General features: G+C 45.9%; 1 protein-coding gene across 1 annotated transcript in view; it reads left to right on the plus strand.

The window, feature by feature from the left end:
• TOP3B (DNA topoisomerase III beta) overlaps positions 1-25061 on the plus strand; it is a 68565-nt gene that overhangs the window by 33011 nt on the left and 10493 nt on the right. Inside the window, exons 10-14 of the mRNA XM_044275552.1 lie at positions 5865-6019; positions 8823-8928; positions 12599-12745; positions 20813-20986; positions 22010-22138. Of these exons, the coding sequence (XP_044131487.1) occupies positions 5865-6019; positions 8823-8928; positions 12599-12745; positions 20813-20986; positions 22010-22138 (711 nt within the window). The remainder of the gene's footprint in view (positions 1-5864; positions 6020-8822; positions 8929-12598; positions 12746-20812; positions 20987-22009; positions 22139-25061) is intronic.

Consider the following 25061-nt stretch of genomic DNA (forward strand, 5'->3'; position numbering starts at 1 on the left):
CACTGGCTAACTCAAGTTCATTCGAGAATTCGATAGTGTTCGCGCACTCATGCTTGCGCATTTAAATGCGCAAAACAAATTTGGAGTTTGCATGCCGCAAATATTCATTGCGCATGCAAGGAATTCACCTGATCCGTGGCCATAGCGTCCAAATAACAACAAACATGGGTAGCTGATATGTAACATGATATAGCGGGCCAATACCCCTGAAGACGCCAAGTGTTTGGCGAAACATGTCGGGGGGGGGAGAGAGTGATAGAAGTGTGTTTTAGACAGCAAGTGCATCGCCAAGATAGGAGGTCTGGTAGATTTATAAGGAGTAAAAGTGAACTCCACGAGGGCATCTGCTGCCAGCAGGTAGCGCATTGTGAAATTAACAGTGTGCACCAAACAGAGCACAGATGATGTCATGTGGAAATAGTATAGATAGCTAGGCAGTTAAAAGTGAAGCAAAGACTGACCTCTAGTGGATTCACTCAATATCTAGACCAGTGATGGTGAACCTTTTAGAGACCGAGTGCCCAAACTGCAACCCAAAACCCACTTTTTTATCGCAAAGTGCCAACACGGCAATGTAACTATATGAATGAATTATATCTCCCATGTACTTCATCACTATAATAGCCGCCTAATTCAGTGCGCTGCCTGTGCTGTTCATAGTACCCCTTGCGCTAATTAATGGTAGTAAAAGTCTAAGGCATATTGGTATGCCATAGACTTTTTCCAGGGTGCGGGTGCCCACAGCGAGGGCTCTGAGCGCCTCCTCTGGCACCCGTGCCATAGGTTCGCCATCACTGATCTAGACCCATTCAAACTATATGGCAAGCACAGCTGATAATTTTAATTCCGTCAGTTCTAGGAATTTTAAGGACAAGTAATAAATGCTAAATTTTAATACTCAATAACACGTGTCAATCCAGAGACAATTGATCTTTGACTAACTGTAAATAATTTGATTGAGACATGTGAAGTCTCGTCTTCTGCCGCTCCTGGGATTCTGTATCAGAGCAGAGTTCTACTTTATCTGCGGCCATACAGGACCTCATTAAGGCGGTTAGAGACAACCTCAATGTGCAGGAGGGTACTCCCTCCTCTTCTGGGGGGCCTGACCCTGTGTCCTTCCGCCGTTCCAGGCATTCCGTGTTGGTTTTTCCTAACCACCTGGACCTTGACGCACTCCTGGTCAAGGAATGGAGTCAGCCTGATAAGCGCCTGCAGACGTCTAAAGGTTCGGACGCTCTGTTTCCTTTCAGTGCAGAATCCGTGAACCTCTGGTCAGTCCCACCTCTGGCTGATCCTCAGGTTGGCCCGTTTGGCCAAGGCTACCATCCTTCCCTTGGCTGATGCGGCTTCCTTGTCAGATCCCGCTGACAAGAAGATTGATTCCTTCGCTAAGGCCGTTTTTGTAGCAGCAGTCTCCGCTGTTCAGCCTGCTTTTTCCGCCTCCTGGGTTGCCAAAGCCTGCGTGGTCAGGGCCAAGCAGCTCATTCGTTTGCTGTCGGATTCTACTTCAGGCGAGGTTTCCATTCTTGCCTCTCAGCTTCTCCAGACTTCCCGGTACCTGTGTGATGTCTCCCTGGAATCGGCTCGCCGATCTAGCAGAGCAGCCGCTAACTCTGTGGCCATCCGCCGTACGGTTTGGCTTCGTTCATCGGCGGCAGATGTAGCTTCCAAAAAGGCGCTTATCTCTCTCCCCTTTCAAAATCTGTTTGGGAAGCGCCTGGTGGAGCTTATTTCTGAGGCCACGAGAGGAAAAAAGCTCCCTCCTCCCCCAGAACCGCCCTCGCCGCTGTCGCCCTCCATTGGCGACTTCAAGGTCCAAAAATGTTCGCTCCTTTCGCGACTCTTCCTCCCGCTCGGATAAGAAATCGGGGGGGGGGGGGGGGGGCTTCCTTCAAGGCCAGACCTGCCTCGCATTCTCGCCCCAAGCCTTTAAAGCCTCAGTCTGCGAAAACCTCTTCTGCATGAGTGCGCTTTACCACATGCGGGGGGCGCTTGCTCGACTTCCAGGAGTCATGGTGCGCAAGCGTGGACGACACATGGGTCCTGGAGATCATTTCCTCCGGTTACAGAATAGAGTTTTCTACTCTTCCTGCAAGTCGGTTCTTCATGTCAAGTCCCAGCCGGGTTTCGACCGCCTGGTTAGTCTTCCCCATCTTGTCCACAAGGAGTTGTGCTGGTGGCTTCTACCTCGCACCCTATCTCTGGGCAAGTCCTTTCTTCCCCCTGGTTGGCAGGTGATCTCCACGGATGCCAGCCTGACGGGTTGGGGAGCTGTCTTCGGGTCCCTATCTGCTCAGGGCCTGTGGTCAGCAGTGGAATCCTCCCTGCACATCAACATTCTGGAGCTCAGGGCGATCTTTCTGGCTCTATCTCATTGGACACATCTTCTCGCCGGTCTTCCAGTCCGTGTCCGGACGGACAACTCCACTGCGGTGGACCTGAATCGTCAGGGGGGCACCAGGGGCAGGAGGCTCATGGAAGAGGCATCCCGCATACTTCAGTGGGCGGAGTCCTTCTTTCCGGTTCTCTCCGCCGTCCACATTCCCGGGGTCGACAGTTGGGCGGCGGACTCTCTGTCGCCAAAGCCCCGACCCGGGCGAGTGGTCTCTTCACCCAGAGGTGTTTCTTTGTCTGTGTCAGCGTAGGGGCACGCCGGACATAGACCTTTTCACCTCTCATCTCAACCACAAGGTCCCGCGTTACTTCGTGAGGTCTCGGGACCCCCTGGCGCTGGCCTCGGATGCTGGTCCTTCCTTGGTCCCAGTTCGGTCTTGTTTACCTCTTTACTCCCATTCCGCTCCTTCCCAGGGTTCTCAAGCGCCTGAAGTTGGCTCGGGTTCCGGCGATTCTGGTGGCCCCGGACTGGCCTCGCCGAGCATGGTACGCGGATCTTCTGTTCCTACTCACAGATGCTCTGTGGCGCATCCCTCTGCGTCCTGACTTCCTTTCCCAAGGTCCGCTACTCCACCCGAATTTACATCAGCTGCGTTTAACGGCGTGGCTGTTGAGGCCGCGGTTCTGAGGTTCCGCGGTCTCTCGGAGTCTGTTATTCAGACTTTACTCCACGCACGCAAACCACAGTCTTCCAGAATTTATAATCGTACTTGGAAGACTTATTTTTCCTGGTGTGAGGCTGCTCAGTTTCACCCTCTCTACCTGTCCATTTCCAGGGTCTTATCCTTCCTCCAGTCGGGCTTTGACAAGGGTCTTCATTTGGCCTCTCTCAAGGGTCAGATTTCGTCTCTATCTGTTCTTTTCCAGAAACCCCTGGCTTCTCGCCGTCAAGTGAGAACTTTTCTGCAGGGGGTCGCTCACAGTGTTCCGCCTTTTCGTCCTCCTGTGGAACGGTGGGACGCTCTTCAGGCCTCCCCCTTTGAGCCGTTACAGGATATATCTCTTTGTTTTGTTTAAGGTCGCCTTTCTTGTGGCAATTACCTCTATTCGCATAGTTTCTGAACTTGCTGCGCTCTCTTGCAGATCCCCTTTCTTGGTGTTTCATGAGGATAAGGTCGTTTTCCGCCTGGTGCCTTCCTTCCTCCCTAAGGTGGTGTCCTCATTCCACATTAATGAGGAGATTGTCCTTCCGTCCTTCTGTCCTAACCCCTCTCATCCGAGGGAGCGTTCTCTTCACCGTTTGGATGTTGTTAGGGCGCTTCACCTCTATCTTCGGTTGACTGAGCCCTTTCGCCGGTCGGACTCCCTCTTTGTGATCCTTGAGGGTCCTCGCAAGGGCCTGCAGGCTTCCAAGGCCACCAGTTCCCGTTGGATTAGGTCGGCAGTTAAGGAGGCCTATGTTGCCAAGGGTCGTGGTCCTCCCTTTCGATTGACCTCTCATTCCACTAGGGCGGTTGGGGCTTCTTGGGCGGTAGACATCAGGCCTCAGTTTCCCAGGTCTGCAAGGCCGCCACCTGGGCCTCTGTCCATATGTTTTCAAAATTTTACCACATCCACTCCTTAGCCTCTGCTGATGCCAGTTTGGGTCGCAGGGTTCTGCAAGCAGCCGTGAGTTAGTTGCGTTGCATGGCTGTTTTATTGCTGCCCTCCCTTGTGGACTGCTTTGGGACGTCCCAAGGTGCTGTGTCCCCCAGTGGATTCAAGAGAAAATTTGATTTTTGTACTCACCGTAAAATCCTTTTCTCGTAGGATGCATTGGGGGAAACAGATCCGACCCTTTTTGGCTAAGTTTTCTGTTGGTCCTTTCTGGTTTAGGACTTGTTGGCTTACAGTTTTTTCTTGTGCTCCTTCTGCTTTTCTACCTACTGGTTTGCTCCTGCATCTGCAGTGGGTATAGCCCAGATAGGAGGAGCCAACACTTTTTACTTCTAGTGGCAGCCTCCTAGTGGCAGCTGGGCATATACCCATGGTGCTGTGTCCCCCAATGCATACTACGAGAAAAGGATTTTACGGTGAGTACAAAAATCAAATTTTATATATCTGGTTGAAGCACTGTTATCACTGCTTGACAAAGGCTCCATTGAGGTGAGCTGAAACGTTGTTCTTGGTGTAATAAAGGATCCACTTTTCTTCATCTAAGGCCTCTTTCACACGAATGTGTGCGCTCCGTGGCCGTATTGGGGACCGCATTTGCGTATCCGTAATACACGGGCGCCATTACATGGGCATTCCGCATTACGGATGCGGACTTATTCACTTGAATGGGTCCGCAAATCCGGAGATGCAGAATGGTACAGAGTGCTTCCGTGAGGTTTCGTCCCATACTTCCGTTCCGCAAAAAGAAAGAACATGTCCTTTTTGCGGAACGGGCGGATCCCTGACCCATTAAAGTGAATGGGTCCACGATCCGCTGCGGCTGCCCCACGGTTGGCGTTCGTGCATTGCGGCCCGCAGCACGGCCACGGGGCGTACACTTTCGTGTGCAAGAGGCCTAAGTCCAGAGTGCTGCCTTGTGCTTTTCTATACTGCAGTTTTTATATTAAATGTATTTATTTATTTATTTTATTTAAAAAACAAAAATCTTGCAGTTTTCACATTAACCTCTAGGCCTAATAATATATCAAGACTTCCAATTTAAAGAGATACTTTACAGCAGCCACATGGACCATAGACACAATAGACTGGAGGGGACCTTTTTGACTTTTATGGGATAGTTTTCTAGTCATACTCGAGATATGCGAGATTATGACAATTAAAAAACTGAATAAAAAAAAAAATCACCAGTAATTCGAGATTTTTTTTTTTTTATCCTAAAACCGTGATTTAAACAAAAGGTCATTTTCTGATGACACATTCCCATAAAGTCATTTCCTAGTACAAAGTAAAGTTATTCATCCCTTAGATGACTGAACCAATTCTTTGCACATGAATTAAAGGGGTTGTCTGGGTTCAGCTCACAATTTCACCCAGGCAGCCACCATAATATGAGCATCAGAACATTTCGTGCTCCGATGCTCTCCCTTGCCCTGAGCTGGATCGCAGGGCTTTTTTTGTTTATAATAACACACTGCTGGGTGGAGGCTTCCGCCCAACAGTGTATTCGGTGACATTACCAACTGTGATGGGTGAGCTTTAGCGCCGGCCTAGCCGTTTTACCGGCTAGGGCAACGCTAAAGCCCACCCATCAGAGCCGGAGACGTCACTGGGCTGGCTCACTGTTGGGTGAAAGCTTCTGCCTAGCAGTCCTTATGGAGAGCCTGATACATCACCAAAACTCCATAAAATGCCTTTGCCCTGCAAAGGAGAGCATCGGAAAATGTGCCTGGGTGAAAATGTGGGTATGTCCAGGTAAAGCTGTGAACCCTTTAAAAGATAGAATAGAGATGTGAGATTTTGTCACATTCAACATTTGTATGTTAATTGTCTAATCTATGTGGTATGTATCATTGTCTGTCGTTTCATTTCAGGAATGGGCCCTCAACATACAATGCAAATTGCAGAGCGATTATACACTCAAGGCTACATCAGCTATCCTCGCACAGAGACCACACACTATCCTGAGAACTTTGATCTGAAAGGGACCCTGAGGCAGCAGGCCAACAATCCATTCTGGGGTGACTCGGTGAGCAGAACAAAATATATTGGCTTTTCTTAATTGTTCACCTAGCAGGGCTCCAGACAAAAAAATATATCAAGGAGCCATTGGCTCGTAGCTGGCGCATGCGCAATGCGATGCCCGGTCCTGGCAGGGCATCGCAATACCTACTGCGCATGCGCCGGCTACGAATTTGTCCGCGCAGCCGCAATGGAAAAGGCGAGGGGAGGGGAGTAAACGGGTGGGCACAGGCACACGGAGGGCAGGGTTATGAGCCGTTGGGGAGGTCCGGTCTTGGGCTCGGAGATTGAGACACCGCCCTGGGCACTTGAGAGGGCTCATTTACATAATCTTCAAAGTTCATTTTTGGCAGAAAGAAGACTCCGGTATATGCAACAAAGGTACCGTTTTTAACTGCTGGGTGGCACATATAACGCTATAGGATCTGTCTAATATGGTCAAATGTGGTGACAGACTCCCTTTAACCCCTCAGATGCTGCACTTGAGGGGTTAATAGCGGCAGATCACAGCACGCAGTCATAGAGGCTGGGTGCCGGGTATGGGATATGGCCGGCACCCGCAGCCTGCGTTTGTATTAAGCATAAACTATATTCATTGATGGCGCAGTGGCCACAGGCCCTCCCCACCTCCTCGCTTCTATCATCCCATTGGTGGCAGCAGCAGTAAAGGGGGGAGGGACTGCCTCCTTCTCCCCTGTGCTGTTGAGAAGAACATGGCACGTGCTGACAGCAGAGCGTCCCATGTCAGTTATTTGTGTGTGAGAGGCAGAGCAGCGGCGGGTCTAGGCGCAAATGGTGACAAGACTACAAAGTCTTGTCGCCATTTAGCAATTTTAAGTCGCATTGGTGACCATTTTGGTCGCCATCTGGAGCCCTGCCTAGTATTTTATTGTGATTAAAGCCAGTTATTATCTGTACAATCTGGAGAATTGTATTAGGTTTCTATTGCCAGTGAACTACATGAAGTCATGTCATCACCATGCACAATACTAGGTGTCAGCTGAAGTTGTGTAAAGGTGGATTAAGATGGGCAGATGATCAGGCAGATATTCGGGAATGAACGTTCCTGCGAACACTCGTTCCTAACAGTCTGCCTGTCTGAAAGTGCAGCCAATCACCCGATGAACAAGCGAAACGCTCATTCATCAGGTGAAACTGTTGTTCATGCAGACACCTAAATCATCTTTTCTGGACAGCAGATTGTGCGATCTGCTGCCCAGAAGCAATGCAGATGTATGAGGATGAGCACTGATCACAATAGCAATCACATGTTCTCATACTGTGGAGGTGATCACTGCATGTAAATGCATAATTAAAACAAAGGTTGCAGCAGCATCTCCAATAATCTTCTTTATTTCTGGTACTTTAACGCATATGTACAAACAAACAGTGAAACGGTTCGGCTGCACTCAGCCTTTGTCAAGCATGTAAATGCAGTGCTTCACCTCCACTTAACAAGCAGCCTACTATCAGGAAGGAGCACTTCCTTCCCAACAATCTACTGCTCATCATCCCGTCTAAATCCACCTTAAAGGGATTCTGTCACCAGGTTTCACCCCCTCCAGATAAAAATATGGTTATGTTCAGGGAGCTTTAACCATTCCTAATGTGGTCTTATAAATGTAATCTGTAGGCTCATTTTGCTAAAAATACGCCATTACTAACCTGTCAGTCATAAAAATAAAGTGCCCAAGAGGATGTCAATAGCTCCAAGCTGCAGCCCTCACCTGCTGCCGTTCATGCCCAGCTCCGCCTCATAATCTTCTGTGACGCCTCCAGCTCTCCCTCTGTAACATGCTCCCTCCCCCCTGGTGGCCCTCGTGTTGTAGGGAACAGCTATATCACTACTAGCTCTTGTAAGAGCTGCACAGCTACTGGAAATCGCAACTCGGTTTGGAAGTCTCGGGAGCAGCTCTACAGCGCCACGCTGACCAGGGGAGAGGGACGTCGCCAACGGTTGATACCGTTAGTGTTGTCTAAACACATTCTGCTGAGTGCAAACAACCAGTTTGTATGGGGACAAGCGATGGAATTAGCGATCGCTTCTCCCCATACTCTGGAGGATTTTGCTACATGTAAATGCAGCAGTCTTCTTCACTGGCAAGCAGGCAATTTGCTGGGAAGGAGCACTTCCTTCCCGACAATCGCCTGCTGAATTGGCCAGTGTAAGGGTTTGTTCACACGAGCGAGTCCATTGTGGGATTTACGCTCCGTGTGTGAGCGTGATCCTCCGCTCTGGACTTGCAGGAGTGCACCGCATTATCGTGATTTAATGCTATGTGTCTCTGCATGACCTTACTTCTTCAGAATCATACTCACAGTTTTATATCACTATGATTCTGTAAAAATAGGGTCAAGCAGAGGCATATAGCATTATAAATCAGTATAATGCAGTGCGCTCCTGCAAGTCCAGAACGGAGGATCACGCTCACACATGGAGCGTGAATCCCGCAATGGACTCACTCGTGTGAAACAGCCCTAAAGCGACCTTTTAGGCAAATTTTGCACAGTCAGCGTTTGATCAGCGATTTCCATCAGTGACTGAGTTAAAACCAGAAGTGGAGCCTACACACAGACAAGGCATAATGAAAAGATTTACACCTGTTCTGTTTTTTTGAGCTGTAACAGGTTTTGCCTCACAATCACTGATGAAAATGTCAGTATGTATATGATGTTCAGTAGTTAATCAAGTCCCTGCTATATATGTGTGGGTTCACCAAACTGAAACCTACACTTCATGGCCACACATGTCCAAATTAATGTCAACTTGGTAGATTTTGTATTTACTATTAATTGCTTTTACTTTTCAGGTGAAAGTTTTACTTGCTGAAAATATCAATCGTCCCAGAAAAGGAACAGATGCTGGAGATCACCCTCCTATTACACCAATGCGTTCAGCAACAGAGGCAGAACTTGGTAAAATACTTGAGACTAAGGCCTCATGCATGCGACAGTTGTGTGTTTTGCGGTCTGCAAATTGCGGATCCGCAAAACACTGATGGCGTCCGTGTGCGTTCCGCAGTTTGTGGGACGGCACAGACAGCCATTAATATAACTGCCTATTCTTGTCCGCAAAACGGACAAGAACAGAGCAGATTATATATTTTTTGCGGACCATGGAACGGAGCAACGCATCCGCATCTTTTGCTGTCCCATTGAAGTGAATGTGTCCGCATCCAAGCCGCAAAAACTGCGGCTCTGATGCTGACCAAAACAACGTTTGTGTGCATGAGGCCTAATAAACATGTTTTTCTTTCCTGACCTGTATAAACATTACTTTGTGGTTTTGGAATATCTCCATCCTTGAAAAAATATAATTTTCTCTTTCTATCTTTTTTAAAATCAAATTTGGCCCAAAATTCTGTGATGATTAATATCTTTGTGTTGGAGCTCAGTTTTTTGTTCTACAGAGCTCTGAGTCCTCTTCACAGATAAAAATCTGTCTGGGGGCTACTAACTCTAAACGATTTATACATGGAACACAATAATCAACCAGTTCCAAACCGATCATAGACTATAAATAACTGGGAAGTCGGGACTTATCTCTGATCGGACGTTTCAAAATGGCTGATCAGAGGTTGCAGCTTCAGGCTAATCGTTCAGCTGTGGAGCGGAGGGCCACTGTCAGTGACAGCAGGGCTCAGCATAGAGAAGGCTGTGACATTTTATTTTACAGTGTAAAACAAGCCTAACTTTAAAACTTGGGACAACCCCATTAAACCTTTTCACCAGCAAAAGTATATAAAAAAAAAAATAAAATATGCCAAAACATTGCCTCCCAAAAAAACATTATAGCAAGTGATTAAAAAAATCTTATGTACCCCAAAATGGTACCAATGAAAATGCCACCTCATCCAGCAAAAAATTTACCTCACACAAGATCAACATCAGAAAAATAAAAGAAAATGGCGACATGTATGTATGTGTGTGTGTGTGTGTATATATATATATATATATATATATATTTATATTCCATATTTGCACTTTATAAGATGCACCTTGGTTTTAGAGAAAGAAAATAAACCAAAAGGTGTCATAAAATAGAATAGTATTTCATACTGTTATGGGGGGGATCTGCAGATGACCCACTATTAGGGTCCATTCACACGTCTGCAAAATGGATCCGGATCCGTTCCGCAACGTTGTGGAACGGATACGGACCCATTCATTTTCAATGGGGCCGGAAAAGATGAGGACAGCACACAGTGAGCTGTCCGCATCCGCACTTCCGTTCCGCAAAAAAATAGAACATGTCCTATTCATGTCCACAGACACGGCATTTCTATTAAAGTGCGGTCCGCAAAATGCGGAACGCACGTGGCCGGTGTCTGTGATTTGCAGATCCGCAATTTGTGGACCGCAAAACAGTTGCGGACGTGTGAATGGACCCTTATGGGGGGACCCACTATTATTGGGGGGGATCTGCAGATGACCCACTATTATTGAGGGGGATCTGCAGATGACCCACTATTATTGGGGGGGGGATCTGCAGATGACCCACTATTATTGGGGGGGGGGGGGGGGGGATCTGCAGATGACCCACTATTATTGGGGGGGGGGGGGGGAGGATCTGCAGATGACCCACTATTATTGGGGGGGGGGGATCTGCAGATGACCCACTATTATTGGGGGGGGGGGATCTGCAGATGACCCACTATTATTGGGGGGGGGATCTGCAGATGACCCACTATTATTGGGGGGGGGATCTGCAGATGACCCACTATTATTGGGGGGGATCTGCAGATGACCCACTATTATTGGGGAGGGATCTGCAGATGACCCACTATTATTGGGGGGGGGGGGGGGGGGATCTGCAGATTAGGCACTGTTATGGGGAGATCTGCAGATGACCCACTATTATGGGGATCTGAGGATGATGCACTGTTATGGGGGAGATCTGCAGATGGCACACTTTTGTGTTACGTATAGCTCCACTCATCCTTAAGAATGCATCCAGACCATGGAGTACATGGATGCATTCTTAAAAGGGGTTGTCTCACTTCAGCAAATAGCATTTATTATGTAAAGGAAGTTTAAGGGGTTGTCCCATGAAAAATATTCTACGGTTTTTAAACCAGCACCTGGATCTGAACACTTTTGAATTTCATACAATAAAAATTTTGCATAGCTACTGAGTTATTCAATAAAATGGATCTGTATAGCGCCACCTGCTGTTTATTTTTTTCTTATTTCTTTGTCTTGCTCACTGAGATGGCCGCACATGCTCAGTTTTATCCTTCAACTGCCTCCTGAGCTGTGATAGGGAGAACATGGACACGCCCCCTGACCTGCAGCTGAAAAGACACTCCCCTTGAGCCGTCAGCTTGATATAAATCTAGCAGAGCAATGAATGAGGAGATCTCTGGACCCATGTGTGGTACAGGGCTGATTCTAGCTTTGTTAGAAAGAGATTGTCATGTTCTATATGATGTCTGATTTTCATTTTTTACATTAGTCATGGGATAACCCCTTTAAAGGGTTTCTGTCATCAGAATTAACCCTATTAAACTAGCTGACATTAGCGATGTGCTAATGTCAGCTGAACCTAACTAGTCTATTCCTATTTGTATCTATGCCCCCGTTACGCCAGAAATCTAACTTTTATAATATGCTAATTAGACTCTAGGAGCAGGGGGGCATTGCCCCTGCTCCTAGAAGCTCCGTTCTCCCACCTCTGGACGCGCCCCGCTGCACTTGATTGACAGGGCGAGGCAGCCTTGGTCTCCTCCTGCTGGCCCTGTCTGCCATGTACTTCGCGCCTGCGCCGTTCCGTTCAATATTCTGCGCAGGCGCAGTGAGTGAAGGATGCTCATGGCATTAGAGGCAGAGCTTGTTAAGAGCTCATTTGCATCCCACTTATCCCCTCTTAATATACAGCACTATTTAGAAAAATAGAATAGTCATTCCAGAAAAAGACTTTATATTCTGTCCTTAAAGTATGCATGTTGATGTGGTGGAGTCTCAGCCAAGCCAACAATTTAAAAAGGTTTCTATGTCATTGGATGGAAACACATGCACCCTATTTAACCTGTGTTTATTTTATTCATTTTAAACTTGTTTGAAATTAGCCCCCCAAAGTCTTCAACTGGCCATAGATATTTGGGTTTTTGTTGGCCTGCACATTTTGACTGCGCCCACCAGCCAGTTTTCATATGTTAACCATTTTATTTATTTGCCACTGTGCCTACAGCTCTATCTCCAGAAACATATTTGGAAATATAAAAATAATTTCTTCAGTTAGGACCATTTTCCAGTCCAAACCATTCTCTGTATTACAAACACCGCCATGAAAATAACTTTTATTACATACTTTTGCGGAATCAGCAAAGAACCGAACTACCAAACCATCCAACAGAACCTAGAGCAGAGTCTCAGGGCACTAAATCATCTATTATCAGATTTTGCTCCAAGAACTACGAATTAGTGATACGTATGCACTTATCCAACATGCAGGTTTTCTTGACCTACACTAATATTTTATATACAGTCAAGGAACTAAGGTTGAGAATTGTTCTGTGTCGGTAACCTGTGTGACAAAGTATATTTAATGTAACTTACCATCTTTTTTTTTTTCTCTTCTGTTAAGGTAGTGATGCTTGGAGACTATACGAGTATATAACTCGACATTTTATTGCTACCATCAGTTATGACTGCAAATATCTCCAGACAAGTATTAATTTCAGCGTAGGCTGTGAGAGATTTACAGCCACCTGCAAGGAAGTCATCTCTCCTGGTGAGTAGTCACCAACAATATAGTTATGTAGCACAGAAACTGAAAGTGTGAAAAGTCTTTTTTTTTAATCAGATAATTTTTATTGCTTTTTCAAGAAAATTTGTTATACAAGTACAACAATTCAACCCATTTTGAATAGTAGTACAGGTGTTCTATAAACCCTATGCAGGAGATACATCTGGGATAGTCTATAGGACTCACTTAAGGACAACGTTGGCAAGTCATTGAGGATTTCCCTCCACTGCTCTTCCGTTAGATCCTAGATATCTGCCTTCCATTTCTCATACAGTTTCAGAGGGTTGGCCTTATCAACTTCCTCCCTGAGTGTATTGTAATAGAGGGATATCACCCCGCTAGTGGACCCTGCCCTCGCTGTGTAATCAATGATAGGACATCTGGATGCCTGCTGGATCTTCCCCTTCTTTTCTTGAGTCTGAATAGCATGCCTCAACTGCAGATAAACATAAAAATACCTATGTGGAATGTCAAATTCCTGTCTTAATACTTCGAAACTCTTCAATGCCTTGTCCGAGAATAATTGTACCATCTTACCCAGCCCATATTGCTCCCATTGTTGCACTCCACTAATTTTGTCTAGTTCAGAATATAAGTGATTAGGCCATATAGGTGTATGGGTATTATACCCGGTAATATTCGCCCTTTCTTTAGCTTTCCACCATATTTTATGCATCATGCTTATCAATGGATATTGGGTACCATGAGAATGAAACAAACCATCCTCCAAGGCTGACAATAAACACGAACAGTGCAATAAGTGCTGGATAATGCGCCCCGCACTATTCAATTGTGGCTCGTCTCCCCATCCTCTGAAATGCTGTAACTGGGCTGCAATATAATAAGACCAAGGATCTGGCACTGCCAATCCCCCTTGCGTTTTGGGCCGTTGAAGGGTTGAAAGTTTAATCCTAGGGACACCTCCCCTCCATATTAAATCCCTGAATATTGCGTTGACAGTGTTAAAAAATCTAAGCGGAATCCAGATTGGTGCGTTATGGAGGAGGTATAGAAGTTTTGGCATTAATATCATTTTCACAAGATTAACTCGACCAATCAAAGATAAAGGTAATTTGCTCCAGGCCTGTACTTTCCTCCTAAATTCATTGAGCATTGGAACCAGAGTCAGACGTTCATATTCACCTAAATTTGCAGTTACCCACACCCCCAAATATTTTAGAGACGCCACCATCTGTAACCCTCCCGTATCTAGAGGCGGCCTAATATAACTACTACCTAAGGGCAATAGGGCAGACTTTGACCAGTTAATTGCCAACCCAGACATATTCCCAAATTGGTTTATGATCGCCATTGCAGCAGGAAGAGAATGTTCCCAATCGTCCAAGAATAAAAGCAAGTAATCGGCATACAGAGCCACTTTTTCTATTCTAGGTCCATAGTTAAGACCTTTAACTGTATCAGCCATTCTCAGAGCTTCCGCCAAGGGCTCCACCGCCACCGCGAAAATAAGCGGTGACAGTGGACACCCCTGTCTAGTACCCCTAAACAGCAAGAACGGGTCAGACAAATCGCCATTAACCCTCACCGCCGCTCTAGGACATGCATATAGCAATTGAACCCATTAAATAAATTCAGCTCCAAAACCCATTTTCTTAAGCACCAACCATAGATAACGCCATTCCACGCTATCAAACGCTTTGGCCGCATCAAGAGATGCGACCGCCGCGGTCGAGGCGTGGACCTGGGTCGCTTGAATGTTCAGAAAAAGACGTCTAACATTCACTGCAGTCGACATATTGGGCATAAAACCTGCTTGATCCTGACATATTATGGTGGTAATTACTGAGTTTAGACGATTCGCTAACATCAACTGGAAGCAAAGAAATGGGGCGATATGATTCAGGTTCAAGTACATCTTTACCTGGTTTAGGTAGAAGCACAATGACCGCTTCATTCATGGAGTCAGGGAGCCGACCCTGCCGCTTGGCATCATTACATACCTCTACTAATTGAGGCAGGAGAATGCTGGAATACTGTTTATATACCTTAGCGGGCAAGCCATCTCTGCCTGGGGCTTTATTATTGGACATCGTGCCTAATGCTACCTCTAGCTCCTGCACAGTAATCGGACTATCTAACAACACCCTGTGCTCACTTGATAGGGTACGCAATTTTAACGGCTGTAAAAAGCAAATAATTTCCCCATCCATAACTTTCAGTTTAGATGATATAGTGTGGAGAAGAAAGAATACATGACCTAAAGCAAATGCATTGGCTCAGTTTGAACCACACCATACTGATCCCTCAGGGCTGCAATGTATGTAGGTTGTAACTGGGCTTTAGATATTAATGCCAAAAGTCTACCCGCCCTCTCCCCATCCTCATAGAAGGTTTGTTTTTGAAATAATCGTTTGTTTTTCACTTGAACCAATAACCGATCATTCAGCTTTTGTTGGGACTCCTTCCATTTATCTCTAGCACCATCTTGTGGATGCAAAACATACTCCGCCTCTGCTGCCTCCACCTCCATAATCAACTTTTTCGTGTGCGCCCTAGTTTAATTTTTTTTCTTGTTAATTTCCGCTATAAGCAATCCCCGCAAAAACGCTTTCATAGTCTCCCACACTATTGATTTGGTTGCAGACGGTAAATTAATCTGAAAAAATTCAAAAAGTTTTCACCAATTCCGCCAGCGTCTGGTAGGAGAGGTAGCCAGTATGGATTAAACTTCCAACCCCCACACCTTCGATTTTTTTGTTGTACGGAGGTCCAACACCGCCATCACCGGAGAGTGATCAGAGATCCTACGTGGCAAATACTGTACGTCCCTCACATATTGCCCTATATGGGCATTACCAAGAATGAGATCAATTCTGGATAAAGAATTATATGTGCTAGAGCAGCAAGAGAATTGTCCCACTGCCGGGTGTTTCAACCTCCAAAAATCTAGCATCATAGCTTCTCGCATCAGAACCCCAAAAGATGTAATTCCCGTCGCATGAGGAGTTTGACCCACAAAGTGTGAAAAGTCTAATAACTGTCTATAAAGGGTTATCAAGGTTTCAGTAGACAATTGGTATTCTTTGTCTAATCAAAAGTTATAAATTTTTTCCAATATACTGTATTTGTACGACTATACACCTGGAGGATTTGGAGGAAGAAAATAAGAAAAAAAAAGGTTTCATTAGACCCCCATATCAGATCCCCATTGTTCATCAGACTTCAGATCAGACCCCAAAATCAGATACCCAAGCTCCATCATTCTCAGATCAGATCCTCAGACCCCCCAAGCTCCATCAGCCTCAAATTAGACCCCCTCCCCCTCCCCCCCCAACCTCAATCAGCCTCTACTTTCACACTTGCGTTTTGTGCGGATCGGTCATGGACGGACCTGTTCAGATAATACAACTGTCTGCATCCATCATGAATGGATCCGTTTGTATTATCTTTAACATAGCCAAGACGGATCCGTCATGAACACCATTTAAAGTCACTGGAGGACAGATCCGTTTTCTGTTGTGCCAGATTGTATCAGTGAAAACGGATCCGTCCCCATTGACTTACATTGTGTGCCAGGACGGATCTGTTTGGCTCAGTTTCATCATACGAAAGCAGCAAGCAGCGTTTTGGTGTCCATCTCCAGAGCGGAATGGAGACTGAACTGATGCAAACTGATGCTTTTTGAGTTGATCCTTTTTTATTCAGAATGCATTAGAATGCAAACTGATCCGTTTTGGACCGCTTGTGAGAGCCCTGAACGGATCTCACAAACGGAAAGCCAAAACACCAGTGTGAAAGTAGCCCAAGATCAGCCCCCCATCAAACCTCAGATCAGTTAAAAAACTAAATAAATAAACTTACCTTGCTTGCACTGGGTGGCGCTCCCTGGTCTTTTTTCAGTCACCACTGCACTGTGACCTGACGTTACACAGCGCCAGGTCATAGTGCACGCCTACGTGCATCAGGACACAGTGCAGAGTGGGGCCAGGGAAGAAAACCAGGGAGGTTATTAGGCGATTAGGGCCAGCACAGCGCTTCCCTCACGGCTCCCTGCGCCTCCTGCATAGTGGAAGCGGTCACTAGCATTCGGACTATAAGATGCACTGCCACTTTTTCTTCACTTTTGTGGGAAAAAGTGTCTTATAGTGCGAAAAATATGGTGCTTTCTGTAGCAATTCCTCATGGGAATTGAGATCTCTGCTTGCTGCCATTTAGTAGGGAACGTACCTTATTTAAATACATTAGGTACAAGCTCACGTAAAAGGTCACTTAATGGACACACAGATTCTTGGTTTGTTAGTTACAGTACAGTTATCTAAGCTGTTGCTTTTAATAAGTCATGCACCAATTAACTTATTCATGGTCGAGGAATATTACTTCAGTATTAGAGATTAATGGGGTCATTTATCAAACTGGTGTAAAGTACTGGCTTAGTTGCCCATAGAAACCAATCAGATTCCACCTTTCATTTTCCAAATGTGCTGTAAAAAATGAAAGGAGGAATCTAATTGGTTGCTATGGGCAACTAAGCCAGTTCTACTTTACACCAGTTTGATAAATGATTCCATAAGACTCAGTGCAGTGGCTGTAATATTCCTAAAACCCAATGAGCACCCAAATTATCTTCAAAATTATGCAGCCATTCGTCACCTTGGGCAGGCAGGTTTTTGGCCACATTGTGACTGCTACATATAAGCCCAGCCAAAAAAATATAGTTTTACTTCCAAGTGATTTTAGAACCAAATTCAAATTGTGCAACTTTTGTAAACTAGTTGGTCCTCCTGGGTTAAATTGGAAATTATTTTTAGGGGCCAACAGTAAGTGGGTAAACCTAGCATACTAGTATCTGTTTTTGCAACTTAACCTTCCAGTTGAAATGCAGAATAAGGCTACCTGCACCTGTTGCAGATTATGCATAGTTTTTTCCATACAAATTCCTTTGCAGAAAAACCGCAGCGTAATACACTACTAGCAAAGTGTCTGAGACAAATCTCATGTACACTTTGCTTTCTCGTTCCTTGTGGAAATTGACCTGCTGTGCGGATTTGGAAATCCGGTGCATGTCAATTATGTTTACAATTTTTTGTATGGATTTCAACCTTTTCAATGGAAGGGTGAGATCTGCGGCAAAGCCACATCAAGCCACAAGTAATACATGTGGCTTTTTGTGTGGAAACGCAGAGAAATCTGCAAGAAAATTTGTGTGTATCTTCTGCATGTTTATCCGCACCCATGTGCAGGTACCCTAAATTGTCTGGTTTTGTAAAAAAAAAAAAGAAAAGGCAGCAAATTGCCTAAAAAAATAAAAACAGTACTTCTTTAGCAAAGGCACAATGCAACTGAACACTGTAAACTAAATATATGGATTATACATATTGCTGATGGTATTTTCACTATATAAATTAATGAAGTACTTTGCAAGTATATTTTGATCTAAATGATTTGTGCTCATCCACCAAAACAAGGTGACCTCTTTTAGATGGGACACTACTCTACAATGACTCTCCTCTTTTTGTGCCAGTAGGAAATAAGGCTACTTTCACACTAGCGTTCGGGCGGATCCGTTCTGAACGGATTTGCCCATAATAATGCAGACGGAGGCTCCGTTCAGAACGGATCCGTCTGCATTATATTAGCTAAAAAAAGCTAAGTGTGAAAATAGCCTGGGACGGATCCGTCCAGACTTTCAATGTAAAGTCAATGGGGGACGGATCCGCTTGAAGATTGAGCCACATTGTGGCATCTTCAAACGGATCCGTCCCCATTGACTTACATTGTAAGTCTGGACGGATCCGCACGCCTCCGCACGGCCAGGCGGACACCCGAACGCTGCAAGCAGCGTTCAGCTGTCCGCCTGTCCGTGCGGAGGCGAGCGGAGCGGAGGCTGAACGCCGCCAGACTGATGCAGTCTGAGCGGATCCGCCTCCATTCAGACTGCATCAGGGCTGGACGGCTGCGTTCGGGTCCGCTCGTGAGCTCCTTCAAACGGAGCTCACGAACGGAAACCCGAACGCTAGTGTGAAAGCAGCCTAAATAAGTTCAGGGAAAATAGGACCAGCTCTACAGTGCATTGCAAAATGTATTCACCCCTTTGACTTTTTTCATATTTTGGTGCCTCACAACCTGGAATTAACATGGATTGTTTGAGGATTTGCATCAACTCCAACTCTTTGGAGTGTACAGCTTATTGTCGTCCCATGTACAGAAACTCCAGTCTCTGCTGTAGAACTCTGCAGCTCCTCCAGGGTTACCTTAGGTCTCTGTGCTGCCTCTCTGATTAATGCCCTTCTTGCCCGGTCCGTGAGTTTTGGTGGGCGGCCGTCTCTTGGCAGGTTTGCTGCTGTGCCATGTTCTTTCCCTTTGGTTATGATAGATTTGATGGTGCTCCTGGGGATCATCAAAGATTTGGATATTTATTTTTATAACCTAACCCTGACTTGTACTTCTCAACAATATTGTCCCTTACTTGTTTGGAGAGTTCCTTGGTCTTCATGGCAGTGTTTGGTTAGTGATGCCTCTTGTCTTAGGTGTTGCAGCCTCTGGGGCCTTTAAAAAAAAAAAGGTGTGTGTATATGTAATGACAGATCATGTGACACTTAGATTGCACACAGGTGGACATCATTTCACTAATTATGTGACTTCTGAAGGTAATTGGTTTCATCGGAGCTTGTTATGGGCTTCCTAACAAAGGGGGTGAATACCTAAGCACATGCCAATTTTCTGTTTTCTATTTCTAAACAATAGTTTTATTTATATATTTTTCTTATTTCACTTCACCAACTTAGACTATTGTGTTCTGATCCATCACATACAATTCAGATTAACAAAACATTGAACTTAAGGCTGTAATGTAACAAAATACGAAAAAAGGTTAAGGGGGTGAATACTTTTCCAAGGCACTGTATATGGCACTCATTAAAAAATTATGGGTGACTAGAGTGCAGGACCAAGATGGAGGCAGTACTCACCTCTTTAATCTTCATTAAGAACAGTACTTTGAGCCCAGCAACTGGCTGCAACAGTCACAGAGCGGAGCGCTGGATTAATGGGGAATTGAAGAGTGTAGTACTTTTTTACTTTTTTTCTTCTTCTTTATAGACAGCCAGTTTAGTGTCCATGTTTGCCAAAATGAACGCAATCTAGCTTTTCTGTAAAACCATCCTGATGTATCTAGATTCAGATACAGTCATTTTAATAATCGCAAGATTGGGTGTTGGGGCAATCATCTTATGGCTGTTCCCTCCACCTGGTAATAGAAAGCTGGACTTTGAAAGAATCCTTGGTGGAGAGAGGTGTGGTTGCATCAAGAAAAGAAGTACCAAACCCAGGCTAGGGGCCCTGGATCTTTTATTGCCCTTTAAATGTGATTTCCACTTAAAATGTAAAATTCACCATATAGTGTAACCAAACGTATAAGTGATACTCAAAGTCTGGTCATTTTTACATGAAACTATGGTATTTAGTTAGTGCGGCCATTTTTGCAAAAGTGACAACAGCAACAGCACATTTGCTTTGCGGAGCATAGTGTGGTTTGTTGTCAGTTTCTGAGAAATTAATTTAAAGGTGACCTCAATGAAAGCGGCATTTTTGTAAAAATGGCTGCTGCAACTGAATACTAAATGTTTGTCGCACTAACATCTGATTTACCAGTATTTGGCAATCGGATAACCGCGGCAGCTCAAGACATATGCATTTTTCAGCCAATCGGACAGACCTTTTCTGGTGATTATTGCCATGTATATTTGATGGAATCCATTTCTTCAAGCCATTAAAAATCTGACAGATCATTTACAAAATGTATTGGTTGTGTTTGAACATTTTCATTTCTGCAAAGAGGTTTATGGTGTAGATTGCAATGGCTTCAGCAGACACACACTGTTTTAGGATAGTCTTCTGACTGACTTGCAAACTGGGTCCCCAGCCCTGCAAAGCTTATTATGTGTCCATTTCCGCTGATTATGCGTATATACAGTATATAAAATGGAGAATTGCTGTTGGATGCTATTCCATCTAAAGGTTGCGACTTGGTGTACTTTCATTTTACAAGCTTTTCTTAAAAGATGGGTTGATTTCTTCACTATTGAATTTCAGGGTTTACGGAAATAATGCCTTGGCTGGGTATCCCACTAGAGGAAAGTTTTCAGCCATGTGAAAGAGGGGACAAGTTCACTGTGGATGAGATAAAGCTTCAGGAAAAGCAGACGTGCCCTCCAGATTATCTTACAGAAGCCGAGCTCATCACCCTGATGGAGAAACATGGGATTGGTTAGTAATCCTTTATACCGGTATGCACAGATACATCAATAAAAACCATACGATATAGAGTGTTTCCCTCAAAATACATAAATCACCATAAAAAAAATCTTGGATCACCTGTTTAATTGCTCACATGGTTACTGGCTACAGCTACATACGCCTCATCAACATATCTGCAGCAATACATCGCTCCTACTCCTTTTGCTGCATACCGAAGCATATTTTTCATTCGGTACTTAGGTGACAAACTCTATAGGAGCAATAATGGCAGCTATTTGTGATTGTCACTTGGGGAACAACAAAAAGAAAAGTAGGTAACAGAATCTCCATGTAAACCCGGTATATCGGTAAAATAGGTCAGACACGTTCTATTTCTAATTTCAAAGGTATGCTAGCAAATTACATTTGACTATATGCCGGTTTATGCGGTATGGTTATTGTTTTACAGTGCTTTCTGTATAATGGGGTTTTTTTTGCTAAAAGGTCACTTAACACTTGCTGTATAGTCAGAAGGTGGAGAACATGCTATTGTTTTTTCTGATTGTACTTTTTACTGTTTTCCCTGGTCCCTCTGCTGTGTTGCTTGCAGTCTTCAAGGACAGAAGCACGTTAGTAGCATCAGCGAAAGTTGAAAACTACATATCCCATAATGCTCCATGACACAACGTCAGTGGCACCAGCTTCGGTGCATGTGTAGTGGAAGCATTTCAGTGGAGAGTTCACTGGGCAAGCGTCGTGGTTAAACTGTGCAGGTTCAGTAGCTCAATTTAGTAATTTTTAGTAATCAAGTCTAATGTATGGTGCATGATTGGCAACGGTCCATACACTGGGAGATACTTTGTTATTATAGCTATGGCCTTTGCAAATGGGACACCTAAAGTTACCTGATGGCATCACCTGCTGGTAAGATTGAGCTTAGTAAGGGATGAAGGGCAAAACTCCTGATCAAGCATGTAACGAGAAGTGATTTGTGAAGCTTTATTAGTATGTAAGAAGTATAATGGTAAGCATATATTGTGTTTTACCCATTAGGTACGGATGCAAGTATCCCAGTGCACATCAATAATGTCTGCCAGCGTAATTATGTTACAGTAGAGAGTGGCCGCAGACTGAAGCCTACCAGTCTGGGAATTGTGTTAGTACACGGCTATTACAAGATAGGTAAGTACAAAAGAACATTACTGCAGTGACCACAATGCTGCTATAAATACACTACGGTTATTGCGGGAGGATGCTCACTCCTTAAGGTAATAGCTTTTTTAATTCATTATCTATCCAAGATTATGAAACAAGTAGGTAATCTGGCACATTTTGTTACTATGCATATTCAGGAAACAATATAAAGCTGATATTCCAGAAAACAAAATCCAAGGCCAAAACTAATTTTCTCAACAGCAATATCAGCTTAACCAGTACCCACATCTCACTGCTAGCAGTCTGACAGCTGGACCCACGCACCAATGGCAAAAATGACAGCAAAGCCATATGAATGGAACAGCAGGTCGGGCATGTTCGCTGTTGCCCCATTCATTCTCTATAGGACTGCCAGAGATAGTAGTACAGCCCTTCCAGCGGTCGGACTCCCACCCATCAGATGCTTATAACTTGATATTGTGGCGCAACCCTTTTAACTGAACCTAAAACTCTTAGACTGACATCTAAGGATATGCTCACATATGGTGAATTTGTTTCATACATTTCTACAACAGTTTGCTCCATACATTTGAATGGGGTTGTCTGTGCAGCATGTATCTTGAATTTCTCGCCCATATTCATTGGGGGACACAGAAACCATGGGTATATGTCCTCTAGGAGGCGTTGACACTAGGCAGAAGCTGTTAGCCCCTCCTACTGAAACTATACCCCCTCCAGCTTCAGTTTTTTCTAGTGTCAATAGGCGGCAAGACCTCCCTGCTCCGCAGGGTGGCTCCTTGAAGATTTTTTATTTTATTTTATTGTTTTTTTCTTTTTCAGGTGGGAAACAGTGGTCGCCTAGCCTCCTTGTTCTCCCGGGGGAGCATGTCAGTGTTGGTCCGCCACGCTGCCTCCTCCCCCACAAGAAAACAAGGTGGACCAGGGCAACTTCGCTCCCCTGCATCCCGCCAGCGGAAGGGTCACCTATCCAAGTCCCTCTTCCAGTGTCCTGCCACTACGGTGCTAGTAACTAAAGAGGTGACCCTGCTGGAGCAGAAGAAGGGTGAACATGGCGGCAGGACAGATAAGTAATGCCTGCTCCCAGCCTTCCAACCCCTCCCACCTATACTCCGGTCTCCTGCGTGACTGGGCCGGCTGGGGGTGATTTTTATGAGAGGCATTCTGGTCGGGTCTCTGGGCGCCCCGGTCCTTCCGGTCCCCCCATTTACCACATTGGCCCTCCAGAGGGCAGCCAGCTGGCGGGGTGTCATTGCAGTCTCCGGTGGAGAACGATGACAGGTGGTGCTGCGGGGGCTACAGGACGGGCACGCGCGCTCAGGCAGCAGTGAGTAGACCTGAGGTGGAGCGGATTATCGCGGGACCTGAGGGGGTGGGACCTTTTCTTCCCGCCACAGCGCTACAGGAAGCTCTTCTTAGGCGGGCATCCTCCTCCGGCGGCTCTCGTTTTCTTGGCTCTGGTAGGAACTCTTATCCCCTCTCTCCTCAGGTCACCGTACCCTCTCCAGCCTCGAGGTGTGTTTTTTCCCTGGGTTAACCATCATGTCTGATCCCACGGGTGCTCATCCAAAGCTGTCAATAGCTGTCCATTATGCCTGCTCCATGTGTCAGGCAAAATTCCCTTGCGGGCAACCCAGATTCTGTCTACACTGCTTGTCAGGCACCCAGGCAGGGGCCCTCCCTTCAGCCCGTACTTCTGCCTTCCTCTCTGGTATCTGAGTTCCCGGATTGGGCCAGAACCCTCTCTCGGGCGGTGGAAGACTTCTCTAAAATCTCCCAATCCATCCTATCTATAGTGGGTCGCTCGGTTGAAAATCCGCCACCAGCGCAGACTGCACCTCCCTCGGATACACCCTCCAGAGCTCCCTGCTCCGGTGACCCCCCCTGGGTCACTTCACTCTGGTGAACCCTTCGCCCAAGCATCGAGCAGTGTGAAGATCACACTGGAAGCCCTTGCACGCTTCGGGTGGCTGGTCATCTTCAGAAATCATCTCTGACTCCCTCCAGACAACATGTGTTTCTGGGCATGCTTCTGGAAACGGAAGCGGCTTTACACCACTCCGTGAGATTTCTTCTCAACTGCAGGCTCCCATCCATTCGCCTCTGCATAAAGACGTTAGGGAAGATGGTCGCGGCGATTCCCTTTGCCCAGTTCCACTCTCGCATGTTCCAGAGAGCAATCCTTCCTCTCTGGTATCTGAGTTCCCGGATTGGGCCAGAACCCTCTCTCGGGCGGTGGAAGACTTCTCTAAAATCTCCCAATCCATCCTATCTATAGTGGGTCGCTCGGTTGAAAATCCGCCACCAGCGCAGACTGCACCTCCCTCGGATACACCCTCCAGAGCTCCCTGCTCCGGTGACCCCCCCTGGGTCACTTCACTCTGGTGAACCCTTCGCCCAAGCATCGAGCAGTGTGAAGATCACACTGGAAGCCCTTGCACGCTTCGGGTGGCTGGTCATCTTCAGAAATCATCTCTGACTCCCTCCAGACAACATGTGTTTCTGGGCATGCTTCTGGACACGGAAGCGGCTTTACACCACTCCGTGAGATTTCTTCTCAACTGCAGGCTCCCATCCATTCGCCTCTGCATAAAGACGTTAGGGAAGATGGTCGCGGCGATTCCCTTTGCCCAGTTCCACTCTCGCATGTTCCAGAGAGCAATCCTGTCCTCCTGGGACAAATCGTCCGAGAGTCTGGACTGTCCCATCCACCTCTCTCCTCAGGTGAGGTCGTCCCTCTGTTGGTGGCTGTCGGTTCCAGTTCTGGGAAGGTCCTTCCTTCCAATGTCCTGGATGGTTGTTACTACAGACGCCAGTCTGCAAGGTTGGGGAGGAGTTTTCCCTCCCAGGACAGTCCAAGGCACATGGTCTCAGTCGGAGTCCAAGCTTCCGATCAATGTTCTGGAGCTCAGGGCGATTCTTCTATCCGTCC

This window comes from Bufo gargarizans, chromosome 1 (genome assembly GCF_014858855.1).
Source record: "Bufo gargarizans isolate SCDJY-AF-19 chromosome 1, ASM1485885v1, whole genome shotgun sequence".
Classification (NCBI taxonomy): domain Eukaryota; kingdom Metazoa; phylum Chordata; class Amphibia; order Anura; family Bufonidae; genus Bufo; species Bufo gargarizans.